A 14,436-nucleotide genomic window follows, 5' to 3' on the forward strand; every position below is an offset into this window, starting at 1 on the left:
GCATTTACAGGTTGAGAAAACAGCCAGTATAAAAACCCAGTAAATTAAAAACAAAAACCATTTGAGGATAAATGAAGAACTTAAATAACTCAAATCCAAGGTGGGAGGCAGAGGAGGGAGAGTGAGTATTGATGGAAGTTGGTGAAAGGATCTTAGCAAATGAGGCATTGGAATTCCTTCATGTGCAGGTAAATGGAGATAAAAGTGGAAGGGCATTCTTGGCTCAGGCAAGAGCAAAGACAACAGGTGGAGTGGGGACTGTATTGAGAAAACAGCAAGGAACCTGGAACGGGCTAGGCAGAAGGAACAGGGCCTATAGGACCTTAAATGTCATACTCAAAAGTCCAGACTTGCTCTCATGCTGCCAGCTCCCCTACTTCTTCTTGTGTCCTGGATTCACATCCTTTCTGAGCCCTGCATACCCCATGCTCTTGATACCCCAGGCCTCACCTCACACCCATTGTTCCATTTCTAGGGCGCTTTGGGAACCAAGCTGATCACTTCTTGGGCTCCCTGGCATTTGCAAAACTGCTGAACCGCACCTTGGCTATACCTCCGTGGATTGAGTACCAACATCACAAGCCTCCCTTCACCAATGTGAGTATTTCCACTGATCTTGGCCCTTGTCTACCCTTCTCCAGTCTTGCTGACTTCTCTTTGACTCCCAAGTTCTCTGGATCGTCATTGTAAAAGCCAATCCTCTGAGCTTGCCTGGCTTCCTACCTAAAACTGTCATCTCTGAATATCAAAGGCTAACATTTATGCAGCACCTACCATATGCTGGCACTGTTCTGAGCACTGCATGAAGATTAGCTCATTTCTCACACATCTCATCCCTGTGGGCAAACTGAGGTTTAGAGAAGTTAGGTCACTTGCACAAGGTCACACAACTTGTGGGTGGTAGAGCTAGAATTCAAACCCATGACTGTCTGACTCCAGAGCCTGTGACCTGAACCTAAAACCTCCATTTCCAGTCCTGATTGCCTCTACCTCTGTGCATTCCATTAGTCACCAGGCAATGGATGCTATTACCAATTTTGAAGGAGAAACTGAGGCATGGACTAGTTAACAGTGTGTCTAATGCTATAAACCCAGGCAGTCTAGCTCCACTGCCACCTCTCATCCTATCAAGGGGCTCACTTGGCATGGCATGCTTAGTGTCTTCTAATTCCTAGTTTGTACAGTAGCATGTGTCTGTCTGTCTTTATGCTGCATCCCCAGAGGCCTGGAAGTAGGAACTTAATTAATATTAATGAATTGACTTTAAAATTTTGAATGGACATTAGAATTTATACTTAGTATGTACAAAACACTGTATTTCTTTCATATAGCTTTTTTTCTGTATAGGTTGTATTTTCTTCTTTGCATACCTATGTTTGGAGAGACTTTTTTTCCCCAGTGCTGGGGATCAAACCAAGGACCTTATACATGTTAGGCATGTGCTCTACAACTGAACTATACTAAAGCAGCTAGTATAGAAATTAAAAGTCAGACTATCAGACCACACCTAGCTTGGCCACTTACTAATTGTGTGGCCTAGGCAAGGTACTCAACCTTTTTGTGCCTCAATTTCCTCATTTTTCAAATAGCCTGGTAATAATTATCACTACTTCCCAAAGTGAGTATTGAATGAGTTACTGGGTAACATGCCTTGAATGTTGTCACATGCCTCCCTCTTAGAATCAGCTGAGCTCCTCAATGTAGAGAGGACACAGGCCTCAGGAAGTTTTCAGTTCCTTGGATCCATTGATGTTCTGATTTTTTTGCACTTGCTTTTTAAACATTGCCTGTGTATCTCCCTGTGGTTCGCTTGTTTTCTGTCTCCTTGCTGCCTCAGACAGTTGTTGTACTGAGTCTCCACTTCCCTGGTTTCTCAACCTGCCCCAGCTGGGCTTCCCTTCCCCACTGTGACTTTTCTCACTGAGGTCACCAGGAAGCTCAGAATTGCCAAATCCAGAGTTCATTTCTTAGTTTTTGTCTCACCTGACCTCCCAGTGGCACCTGGCCCCCTGAGCATCTCTTCTTCCTGAATTTTCCTCCTCCCCTGGTTTCCAGGACACTGCCTGTTCCTGCTGCAGTACTGATCGCTCTACTTTGTCCTCTTTGTGCTATCCTGGGGTCTCCTCTCTCTCCACCCACTGTTTAGCCGTTGGTGTGTCCTCCTTCTGTTTGCTATTAGCTATGTGGCCTCAGATAAGTCAAGTAGGACTCACGTACACCTGGGAGTCTTTACAAGTAAACTGAAAATGGTTATATTCCTGCCTCTTAGAATTAGGTGAGCAGATCCTTGTAAAGGGATGAGTATAGCGCTTGCCACTAACCACTCCATAAATTGTAGTTGCTGTTATTACCATCACTTGCTTTGCTGTAACTTTCTGTTGACTCTTGTGGCTTTCACTACTCTCCGTGCACCTCCAGTTTATCTGTGGTCCTGCCTCCTCTCTGACCACAGGCCTGCATTTTGACTCATAGACCCTTAAGTCTACTTGGATGTCCCACAAATATCCGAAATTCACAAAGCTGGAACTGATCTTGGCATCTTTCCCCTCCAATCTGTCACTATCTGAAACCCCAGCCCTAGTATATGCTACCTCTATTCACCCGGTTACCAAGCCAGAAACCTAGAGGTTATCCTAAATGCCTCCCCTAATATACACTCAGCTCTCAAACCTCTGCTTCACTTTCCCTTCCATCTCCTACCTGTGTGGTCCACTCCCTCTCTCACTTAGATGTGCAGGAGGTTCCAGAGAGTGCATGTTAAATGCATGCTTAAACAAATGCAATGGCCGTGCAGTAGCCTCCTACTTCCTCTCCCTCCTCTAATCTTACTATTAGTGCATTCTATCCTATGTCACCGTAGTGATCCTTCAAAAAAGACAAACCTTATATTATTTCTGCTTAAAATTCTTTAGCTATAATACCTCATTGCTTATAGTTAAGGTGCCCAAAGTCTGTTCATTGGAACATGAACTGTGGATGGATGGAATGCTGAAAGGCTACAGTAGTTAAATTCATTTGGGAAATGACATTTTCTCCCTTTTTTTTTTTTGGTGGGTCTGGGGTTTGAATTCAGGGTTTTGCACTTGCAAAGCAGGCGCTCTACCACTTGAATCATACCTCCAGTCCATGTTGCTCTGGTTATTTCAGAGATGGGCCTCTCAAACTGTTTGCTCGGACTGGCCTTGAACCTGGATCCTCCTGATCTCAGCCTCCCAAGTAACTAGGATTGTTGGCTTGTGCCATCAGCCTGACTGGGGAAATAACAATGTCAATTACCCTGACTGGGAAATAACAATGTCAATTACCCATCCTCCCAAGTTTGCAGATTTGAAATGCACATTAGCATGTTAAAGGTCCTCAAAAGTTCTGCAGTAAAAAACTAGCTTAAAACAACATTTCTTAGGCCTCTTTAGCTCTGGAGCCCTTTTACTGCAGAACCCTTTATCCCCCTGAACTAGTGGGCCATGCTTTGGAAGCCCTGACCTATAGGATGAGTTCCAAATTTTATTCCATGATCTAAGAATTATTTTTTAAATCTAAAAAATACAAAGATGAATACAACTACTATTCTTGTGCCCACCCTTAGAAGTGATCATCATTAGCACTTTCTCCTTTTTGCTTCATCTTTTCTTTTTGTTAAAAAAATAAATAAAGCACTACAGATAAAGTTAAAAAAGATAGCTTCCCATGGCTGCTGTGGCTAATTCTTGTCCCTCTCCCTGCCCCCAGAGGCAGCCGCCCTCATGGATTTAGTGTATTTAGTATGACTCTTTCCACACTAGATAAACATTTTTATACTTCCTTTGTGGCACTGGGCACCCCTGTACTCATCTTTTAGTGCAAAGTTCAAGGACTCCAGGGCAAATACCTAGCAGTGGAAGAAGCATTCTGATTCTATGGCTACTGACAGAGTGAATCCCAAAATGATGGCTTTAAAATGTGCACTTCTTCTACAAGCCATGTACAAGAATGCTCATTTCCCCACATCCTTTCCCACAATTGGGGTTAGCTTTTATATCTTTGCTGGTCTCATGGGTGAGAAGTGAAGCCTTCTTACAATTTTGATTCGCTTCTCCCTAATTACTGGGAGGTTGTACAAGTTTTGAGTGTGTTGGTTATTTGACTTTCCTTCGCTGTGAGTTGTTCATCAGTCATCTTTCTAACAGATCATCAGTCATCTTTGGACACGAGATACTACTGTTAGTTCTTTGGTTTATAGATATCTTTTCCCAATTTGTCTCTGTTCTAACTTTGGTTTCTTTGTTTTCTATTCCTTCCCGTCCCTTGTCTTCCCTTCCCTTCCCTCACTTAGTGTCTTTTAACAGAAGTTTCTCATTGCCACGTAGTCTGTGCTGTCTGGGTCTTGGAGTATGTAGTTTTAATGTCTCTAAAACTGGAACACTGTAAAGGAACCTCTGCTCTCCTTTTCCTTCTTTTCCTATAGCTCCATGTGTCCTACCAGAAGTATTTCAAGCTAGAGCCCCTTCAGGCCTATCATCGGGTCATAAGCCTGGAGGACTTCATGGAAAAGCTGGCACCCACCCACTGGCCCTCTGAGAAACGGGTGGCATATTGCTTTGAGGTAGCAGCCCAGCGAAGCCATGATAAGAAGACATGCCCCATGAAGGTAGGTACTGTGGGTCTGGGGGCCTTTTCTGGCTTGTTCTGTGTCCTCTCAGCCCCTGAGACTACATGGGGGAAAGACACCAAAAAGGCATAAAGTAGAAAGATGGAGATTTGAGTTTATTTCTAGCAGTTGTTAGCAGTGTTACCCTGGGCAGACTTTGTTTCTCTGAACCTTTATTTCTGAATAAAAAACATAAGAGAAACCAGTCCCTGCTCTGTTTTATTCAGAGAGAGTCAAGACAGCTAGGTGTAAGAGTGCTTGTAAACTACAAAGTGCCACATCAATAATAATAACTAATGCTCATATGTAACTCTACTACATGTCAGGTACCATGCTAAGAGCTGTATGCATACAAACCCATTTAGTCCTCAAACTGCTCCATGAGAAAAGTACTAGTAATGCCCCATTTATAACGAAGACACTTCTTATGGCAGAGAGATTCTAAGTTTTGCCCAAGTTCATGAAACAAAGCAGAACTGGGATTCAACCCTAGGTAATTTGACTCCATTGTCTACTTCCTTGCCTTTCAGTAGGCAGATGAGAAGCTGTCATACTTTATCAGTAGAAATTTGTAAATTTCTGGCATTTTGGAAATAAGACAGTCCTCAAATATGTCTTTTAGTGCATATGCTGCACTAAATCTGATAAGGGAAACCTAGCTGGTAGCCCCAACACTGCCTTTACCTGCTGTGTGACGTTGGGCATGTTTCTTACTCTCTGTGAGCCTTCATTTGCATCTTGAAAATGAGAGTGTTGTATTAGCCAGGACTTGGGAGTCTCTTGAAGCTCTACCACATGTTTGCAATCTAAGGTCTGCTTCTCCTTGCAGCACCAATGCTGCAAGGTCAGTGGGACATACCATGTCATTGGAAAGACTCTTTCTGGTAAACAGCCTGCTGGAAATCATAACAGATGCTGAGCAATCTCCTCAGCTCCTAGCCAAGGGAGCCACTCTGTGAGGGTGTTCAGCCTGAGTCATACCGCCCCGCCTTCCCTTACCTACAGTTCCTTGGCCCCATCCCCATACTCTTTCCCTCCAGCTCAGTGAGCCTTCCACCATTCTCTTTCTGCAGGAAGGAAACCCCTTTGGCCCATTTTGGGATCAGTTTCACGTGAGTTTCAATAAGTCAGAGCTTTTTGCTGGCATTTCCTTCAGCGCCTCCTACAAAGAACAATGGATCCAGAGGTACTTGGAGCGGGCAGCAGTGCTGGGTTCAGGGAGGGGCCTGGTACTCAGGGGCATCTAGCACCTCCCTGGCCCTCTTTTCCTCTCCCCCACCCTGATGTATGAGACCAAAGGTACAGGCACTCTGTCTGTTGAACTTAGGATCCCGTGTGATCTGTTCCCATCTCAACGCCTGACACAGTGGGACGTTGACCTGCCACAAGGTTGAGCAAGAGTTTCTCGGCTGATAAGGGATGTCATAAAAAGAACATTGTGCAGTCACATGCATCTCGATTTCCTCCTCTAGGCGTGAGAATCACTCCCCTGTGCTTTCCTCTTCACAAGGTGAAAATTGGAAGTAGCTCCCAGAGAACAAGCTTCAGGTGCAGACTGAGAAGTGATGTCACCCTCATAATTACTGGCTGTGCTTTATTAATTGTGTGCCAGTAGGCCCTATTAAAAAAAAAATAGGTTAGCAGGGCATAGGCACAGGCTGTGAAATATTTATAGAGCGTCTATCATGTGTGAAACATATTACTCAAAGGCCATAGTTGATAAATAAAAAGGAGGAAGACCTGGCCCTGGTCTTCAGGGAGCAACCATCTAGTTAGAATGATGATAACTCCCATGGTGCACTTGACATTGACGTAATATGGCAGGAAAGAGCCTGGGCTTCAATGTTAGACTGGGGTCTGGAGGTGTAACTCAGTGATACAGCACTTACTTGTCTACCATATGCACGGTCCTGGATTCCATCCCCAGCACTGCAAAACAAAAGAAAAAAAAATTAAAGTCAAACTGGATTAGGAAGAGGAACACATGAATTCAGGTGTAGTCACAGTATTTGGCATTTAGTAGGCTGGAGATGGACTGATACAGAGACATATGCACAAGTCTAGGAGTAAGAGTCCTGTTCTGTCCCACTCCTGTCTTTCTCAGGGGGACTCTGAACAAGCCTTCCAGTTCTCTGGCTTCAGTTTTCTCCCTACTTTAATGGAAAGAGCACTAATGGTAAGCAGCTAAACAAAGTTAGCTGTCACTGTTATTCACACACCTTATTTTATTTAAGACTGTGACAAATTTCATGATGGGCACCTGTGGCTCATGCCTGTAATCCTAGCTACTCAGGAGGCAAAGATCAGAAGGATTTCAGTTTGAAGCCAGCCCAGGCAAATAGTTCAAGAGACCCTATGTCCAAAAAACCCATCACAAAAAAGGTCTGGTTGGAGTGGAGTGGCTCCAGATGTAGGCCCTGAGTTCACACTCCAGTACCACAAGAAAAAAAAGAAATTTCATAAAATGGCTAAATGGCTTTTACTACCAAGTTCCTTTTTTTTTTTTTTTTGGTGGGACTGGGGTTTGAACTGAGGACTTTATGCTTGCAAAGCAGGCACTCTGCCACTTGAGCCACACCTTCAGCCCATTTTGCTCTGATTATTTTAGAGATGGGATCTTGTGAAGTATTTTCCTGGGCCTTGAACCTCAATCCTTCCAAACTCAGCCTCCAAAGTAGCTAGAATTACAGGTGTGAGCCACAACCCCGGCCAGAAAGCACCCATTTTTAATCATTGAGGATTAAGGGGCTGTGCTGTTATCAGCTGCCCATTCTGGTTTGGGACTTGTCTTTGGAATGAGGAACCACTGAGAATACTCAGTTTTGCAGACTCTAACCTTCCTTGTTGTTGATCCTAAATAGGACTCTCCCATTTGATCACCTGCTGGGTTATCCCCATTCATCTCAGAGCCATTGCCAGAAGGCAGATTTGCCCTCAAAGAATGGAGTTGCCTCTATTGCTGACAGTATGCCAGGCCAAAAAACATGCCACCAACTCAAAAAGCATCTCCAAAAGTGAATTCCAAAAAGCAAGAGAAAGCACCCAGTCCTAATGGGCAAAGAAAGGACAGTGCTACATGAATGCATTGGTCAGGGAATGTTGCTGATATGTTTCTTCATTTCTCAGTAGTCTTGCCTGGGTTCACTGCACATGAGAAAAGGCAAAAGAAAAAACTAGTAGACTTGAGGTCTGTGAGGCAGTTTGAGGGAGGTAGAGCCCTATAAGCAGCTGCTTTCCTTTCTTCAAATACATATTTAAGAAGCACTTACTGAAGGTCAAGCACTGCTCTGGATTCTGCAGATACTGGCAGGAATAAGATAGATAAAACCCACCTTGGTGGGTCTGTTTTTCTAAAAGAGGAGACAGTGCGTAAACTTTTATGTAGAATGGTTTCAGAACCACACAAGGTGATATGTGATTGGCAGAGCTGAACCTGATGGATGACAAGAAGCCAACCACACTAAGAGCTGGAAAGAAGGCAGTTCATGATAGGTCACAAGCCAAGGTCTTGAGGCAGGAACAAGCCTGTTGTGGTCAAGGAGCAGAGGAAGGCCAGTGTGGTCAGGGTGGAGTGAGGAGGGGATTGGTAGGATGCTGCTGTCATCCATTGCTATATAATAACCCTACCCAAACTTACTGGAATTGCAGTAATGTGTTATTTCTCAGGGCTCTGTGTATTACTGAGCTCAGCTTGACAGTTATTTTTTTATTTGTTTGTTTGTTTGATATTTGGTGGTACTGGTAGGCGGGTATTCTACCACCTGAGTCATACCCCACAGCCCTTTTTCCTTTTTTTGGTGTTTTTTTGAAAGAGAGTCTCACATTTATGCCTGGGCCTACCTTGGACCACAATCCTTTTTCTGTCTCCTGCACAGCTGGGATGGCAAGTGGGCACCACCAAGCCTGGGTTATTGGTTGAGATGGGGTCTCATGAACTTTTTGCCTGCACTGGCCTCAAACCTCCATCCTCCCAGTTTCTGCCTTCTGACTAGCTAGAATTACGGGTGAACCACCACATCCAGCCTGTTTTTCTAATTTGTGTGTGTGTGTGTGTGTGTGTGTGTGTGTATGTGTGTGTGTGTTTGGCATCCCAGCTATACAAAGTTCAAATCCAGGTTAAACATCTAATTTTTTGGAATGAATAGTCAATATAATATCTACTACAGAGTCAAAGAGTTTTTTTCTTAATTAAAAATTAAATTTACTCCTAATCCCACTACTCCTCCTTAGAACACCATTAGAAAACAAACAAACAAATACCATTAGCCTTTTGACGTGTATACTTGTACCCTCCACACATTTTTAGTCCCTATACGTACCTACACACTTTAACTTAAAGTCATTATATAGAGGGGGAAGTTAAGTATCTTTTTTGAGGAGCAATGAATATCAATATTTGCCAGGTTGGTAAATATGCTGGCAGGATCAATTTTAACCATATAAACATGGAATTTCAAAAAATAGCTACAGGTATGTCTATATATATATGTATATTTATGTTAATGGAAGTTTTTTAAAATCTATTTTTAAGTATACAACTCAGTCAAATTAAATGCTTTCATCTCTAGCCTCCATGCTCTATTTATAAAAGGAAAGGAATGAGCAAGATCAGTCCCCACTGAGCAAGACCATTGTTCTCAAACTGTCCTCACCATTCTTAAGAAATGCTATTGGGCCTTTGTCAGGGGTAGCAATGGGGACCAGGTTTGAACGATCCAGTTCTTCCTCCACACCATCTTAGACCAATAACCCTCATGCATATCAGGGCTTGGGTAAGGTGAAAAAGTTTGTAGGCTACAGGTCTAGGTACATCAGGCTTAAGTTAGGGTAACACTAGGGCAAAAATCCATTATAACCCTTTGTTTGCATCTCATTGACTAGTGCAAAGGTACATGAACCAAAAATGGCTGCAAGAAATTTGGAAAAATGTCTTTATTTTGGGCTTCAGTGTATCCAGCTGAAAATTGGGTTCTAGGAGGATATAAGAGGTATTTATTCCCTACCAAATGATTTCTGAGACTCCTTCCAGCTCTTCCAATTCTGAGTCATGGTAGAGCTTTAATTCAGCAGATATGTCCTGCACTCTTACTGTTGGAAGTTTATGGACTATCATGTTGAACCATTCTCGTATAAAAAGATAGTAGGTATTTGAGTACATGGTGTGTTGATTAGCTTTTCATCACTGTGACAGAATATCTGAGAAAATGGACTTAAAGGAGGAAAGACTTATTTTGACTTATGGTCTCAGTCTTTGAGCAGTTGACTCCTTACTTCTGGGCTTGTAGTGAAGCAGAGTATCATGGTGGGAAGCAGGTGGTGGAGTAAACTAGCTCACCTCATGATGGATAGGGGGCAGAGAGAACAAGGGAGTAAAGTAGAAACACCCTTCAAGGTCACATCACCAGTGATTTACCTCCTCCAACTACAGTTTCTACCTACAGTTTTTATCATCTCCTAACGTCCATTCAGCTACGGGTCCATCAGTGGACTAATTCATTGATAAAATTAGAGTCCTCTATAAACAGTTTTGCATTGAGGACCAAGGCTTTGTGAGACATTTCATATCCAAATCATAACACATGGGTTATCATTCTCCCAAGCCATAGCCTCCCCAAGAAGATATAAGAAGGTGACAGGTAATTGGCAGGACTGAAACCAGACTGAGACCTGAAGGATAAGGGATCCAGCCATGTAGCCAGCTAGAGGAATGTGGAGAGTAAGACCTGCCTTGTTTGTATCTCTGTACTCAGCATGGCAGTCACCTGCGGAGTGCCCATCTATGCTGGGAACATGAGTGGATGGTGTGCCTAGAGGATCCCTAGCCTGCTGGGGAACCTCAACAGTGTGGGCAAAGTGGTGAAGAACCCCAGAGGTTCACTGGGCCCAGCAGCAGGAAAGCCATCTTTCTTAGTTGGACAGTGACCAGGCTAAAAACTGACCTGGTGGAGTAGGTGGAGCTGGTCAAGTTTTTTTTGCAACCAAGATGCCTACTCCAGAATTTCTTTCCAGACAACACTCTCTAACCTCACCAAGAGTAAATGAGCAGTCCAGACTTGACCTTTTGCTGCTTATTGGGTCCATGCTGATGGTGCCCACTGGGACAGCTCAGTGCTGGACCAGAGCCAGGGAGCAGGGACAGACATTCCAAGTCTAGAGTTCACCAAGGGTCATGTGAAGGTTCCTTTGAAGAAATCAGGGAGAACACAAATCCTGATTTATTTTTTATTTTTTAGCAGTACTGGGGTTTGAACTCAGGGCTTCATGCTTGTTAGGCAGGTGTACTGCTGCTGGAGCCACACCTCCAGCCTGCAACCTGTAAATCCTGATTTGTTCCAGCCCCTTGAGAAACCAGAAAACTCTTTCCTTTCAGAGTCCTTTATGGTTATATCTGAAAGGAGCTTAGCTGAGGGGGTGGCCCATAGTAGATGCTCAGGTAATACTAGTTTCTTCTGCCAACTCCTGACATCCTGACCTGGTCTTTCCAGTGAGGTCCCTGAGTCCCTCTCATTCATTCTAAGAATATTTATGGCACCTGTTGTGTGTTGATGCCTGTGCTAGGAACTATGGCTCAGAAGAAGAAGCCTCAGACTCAGCCACTGAGATGCTCCTTGATTGCGTGTGAAGATGGGAATGAGATCTAAGAGTCAAGAACAATTTTTATAGCAATCTATCTGGGTTCAAATCCCAGCTCCACTAGTTCCCAGCTGTGTGACCTCCATATGTTATTTAGCCTCTTTGTACCTCCATTTCCTCATCTGTAAAAAGAGACTAGTAATCATACTAACCTCACAATATTCCTCCTGCAGACATCATATGAGTTAAAATATATAAAGCAATTGACCTGTCACAAAGTAAGGCTCAATACTTAATTCCCATGTATGTCCATATAAACAAAAACTTAAGAGTCTAAGAAGCCAGTGTCATGCAGTCAGACCACGGAAAGAATACTTGCTTGTGTCCTTAATGGAGGCCTTGGCTAGTGTGTGTGTGAATCCTGGTACACAGGCTGCTAGGGTCCCTGTCCTCACCGCTGACAGTCCCAACAGCAGGGAGGATGGTTGCTGAGCACTCCAGCATGCAGTGGTTGGCAGCTGATTTGAGGGTTGGGAGGTGTTTGCTCAACCACATGCCTGGGTTGGGTGTGAAGAATTAGTGACACATCCATTGCAGCACTGTCATGTGCATGAAGGGGTGGACAGTCTACAGCAAAGCGAAGCGGAGTAGATAGGTAAGCTCCGGTTTGCTCACACTACCTGAAACATTTTGAGAAACCAACATGGCCCAGCTTCTAAAGCATGAACTTGAGGTTTTTGGCTGTTTTGTGTGTGTGCGTGCGTGTGTGCATGTGTGGTACTGGGGTTTGAATTTAGGGCCTATACCTTGAGTCATTCCAACAGCCCTTTTTGTGATTTTTTTTTTTTGAGATAGGGGCTCACAAACTATTTGCTTGGACTAGTCAAACCTCAATCCTCCTGATCCTGCCTCCCGAGCAACTAGGATTACAGGCATGAGCCACAGTAGATGGCTAAAGTTGAGTTTTTAAGATGTTAAAGTAGGTTGTGTGCAAGATGATGGTGATGCCAGAATTTTATGGGACCTTTCTATGTGCTGAGCACTGTTTTAAATGTTTTGCTTGTATTAATTCATTTAATCCTCTCAGCAGACATATTTAATTGGCTTGACGTACTAATTTTTTAATTATGTGTGTATATCAAAACATACTGTACACCTTAAATATGTACAGTATTTAAAAAACAGCCTTATGAGGGCTGGGGGTATAGTTCAAATGATAGAATGCCTGCCTAATAAGCCCTGAGTTCAAACCCCGGTACTGAGAAAAAAAAAAAAAAAAACCCAGCCTTTATGAGGTAGGAAGTATTATCAGCTCCATTATACAAATAAGGAAGCTAAGGTATAAATAGGCATGCAGATAGATGGAAAGAGGAAGAAAAGGAAGGAAAGAGATGGTAGACTAGAACTTTCATTTAGGTGTGCATTTAAAAAAATCTGAAGTGATCTACTGACTTGGGTCATGGAAATGTGGGTTGTTATTTTCTGTATTTGCCTAAGGGGTTGAAATACTTCATAATTTTAAAAAAATATTTTGAGGTAATTGTAGACTCACATGTAGTTGTAAGAAATAATATAGAAGGCCAACCATAGTAGCAGCACCTGTAATCCCACCTGCTTGGGAGGCAGAGATAGAAGGATTGCAGTTCAGGGCCAGCCCAGGCAGAAAAGTTAGCAAGACCCTATCTCAAAAGCACAAACCAAGCATGGTGGGACATACTGTAATCTCAGCTACAAGGGAAGCATAGGTAGGAGGATTGCAGCCCAAGGCGTCAGCACGAGCAAAAAGCACAAGACCCTATCTGAAAAAATAAATAAATAAAGCAGAAAGGCCTGCAGGCATGACTCAAATAGTAGAGCACTTTCCTAGCAAGTTTAAGGTCCTGAATCAAACTCCAAAAATCAATTTTAAAAATGAAATAACCCATAGAGATCTCATGTGCCCTTTCACTTTTCATGTGCCTTTTCCTTAGTTTCCCTGAATAGTAACGTTTTGCAAAACCATAGTACAGTCTCAAAACCAGGATATTGACACTGATACCATGTGCCTGACTTATTCAGATTTCCTCTTTTACTTGTATTCACCTGTGTGTATTTAGATCTGTGCAGTTTTATCACAAGTATAGGTTTATGTATCCACCACCAAAAGTAAGACATTGAAAGGTTCTATCATCTTAAGGATTCATGTGTGGCAAGTTTATAACCACACCCACCTCCCTAAACACACAACCATCTTTAACCCCTGGCAGTTATTAATTTCTTCTCTGTTTTACATTTCATTATTAAATAAACAATCATGTAATGTGTAACTTTTAGGGATTGGTTGGGATTTTTTGTTTGTTTGTTTTGTTTTTGAGGATGTACTGGAGTTTTAATTCAGGGTGGCCTACCACTTGAGCCATGCCCCCAGCTCTTTTTGCTCTAGTTATTTTTCTAATAGGGTCTTGCATTTTTGTAGGCCTGCCTGGGCCACAGTCCTGCTATTTGCACCTCCTGTGTAGCGCCACTGGTTGAGATAGGGTATCTTGCTAACTTTTTGCTTGTAATGGCCTCAGATCATGATCCACCTAATCCACGTGCATGCTACCACACCTAGCTTGGTATTCACTTTTTTTCATTTGGGATAATTCCTTTAAGAGCCATCCAAGCTGGGCGCCTCTGGCTCACATCTATAATCCTAGCTACTCAGGAGGCAGAGATCAGGAGGATCTCGGTTCAAAGACAACCCTGGCAAATAGTTTGGGAGACCCTATCTCAAATAAAACCATCACAAAAAAGGGCTGGTGGAGTAGCTTAAGATATAGGCCCTGAGTTCAAACCTCAATACCACAAAAAACAAAAAAAGCCATCCAAGCTGCAGTAGTATTCTGTGGTATGGATATATCATGGCTTGTTGCACCATTTCCTCAGTGACATCTGGGTTGTTTCTAATTTAGGACTATTACAAATAAAGCTGCCATGAACATTAGTGTACAGGTTTGTGTGTGAATATAAGCTTTCATTTTCCTGGGATAAATGTCCAAGAGTACCATTACTGGATCATATGGTAATTGCACGTCTACTTTTGTAAGAAAGTAACTGCCAGGCTGTTTTGCAAAGTGGCTGTGCCTCTTTCGTTATGTTTAGAAAAGAATTTTGACTAGCAGGGGCAGGTATTACAGGTGAAGGGAAGAAGTATGCAGAGGTCCAGAGTTTAAAAGTGCATTGTGAGTTCACAGAACAGCAGGTGCTTCATGTTG

General features: G+C 43.1%; 1 protein-coding gene across 1 annotated transcript in view; it reads left to right on the top strand.

The window, feature by feature from the left end:
- The window catches only part of Pofut1 (protein O-fucosyltransferase 1), a 37,777-nt gene that overhangs the window by 1,240 nt on the left and 22,101 nt on the right, over positions 1 to 14,436 (top strand). Inside the window, exons 2-4 of the mRNA XM_020171948.2 lie at positions 476 to 597; positions 4,445 to 4,627; positions 5,701 to 5,813. Of these exons, the coding sequence (XP_020027537.2) occupies positions 476 to 597; positions 4,445 to 4,627; positions 5,701 to 5,813 (418 nt within the window). The remainder of the gene's footprint in view (positions 1 to 475; positions 598 to 4,444; positions 4,628 to 5,700; positions 5,814 to 14,436) is intronic.

This window comes from Castor canadensis, chromosome 5, assembly GCF_047511655.1.
Source record: "Castor canadensis chromosome 5, mCasCan1.hap1v2, whole genome shotgun sequence".
In the NCBI taxonomy this organism is placed as follows: Eukaryota; Metazoa; Chordata; class Mammalia; order Rodentia; family Castoridae; genus Castor; species Castor canadensis.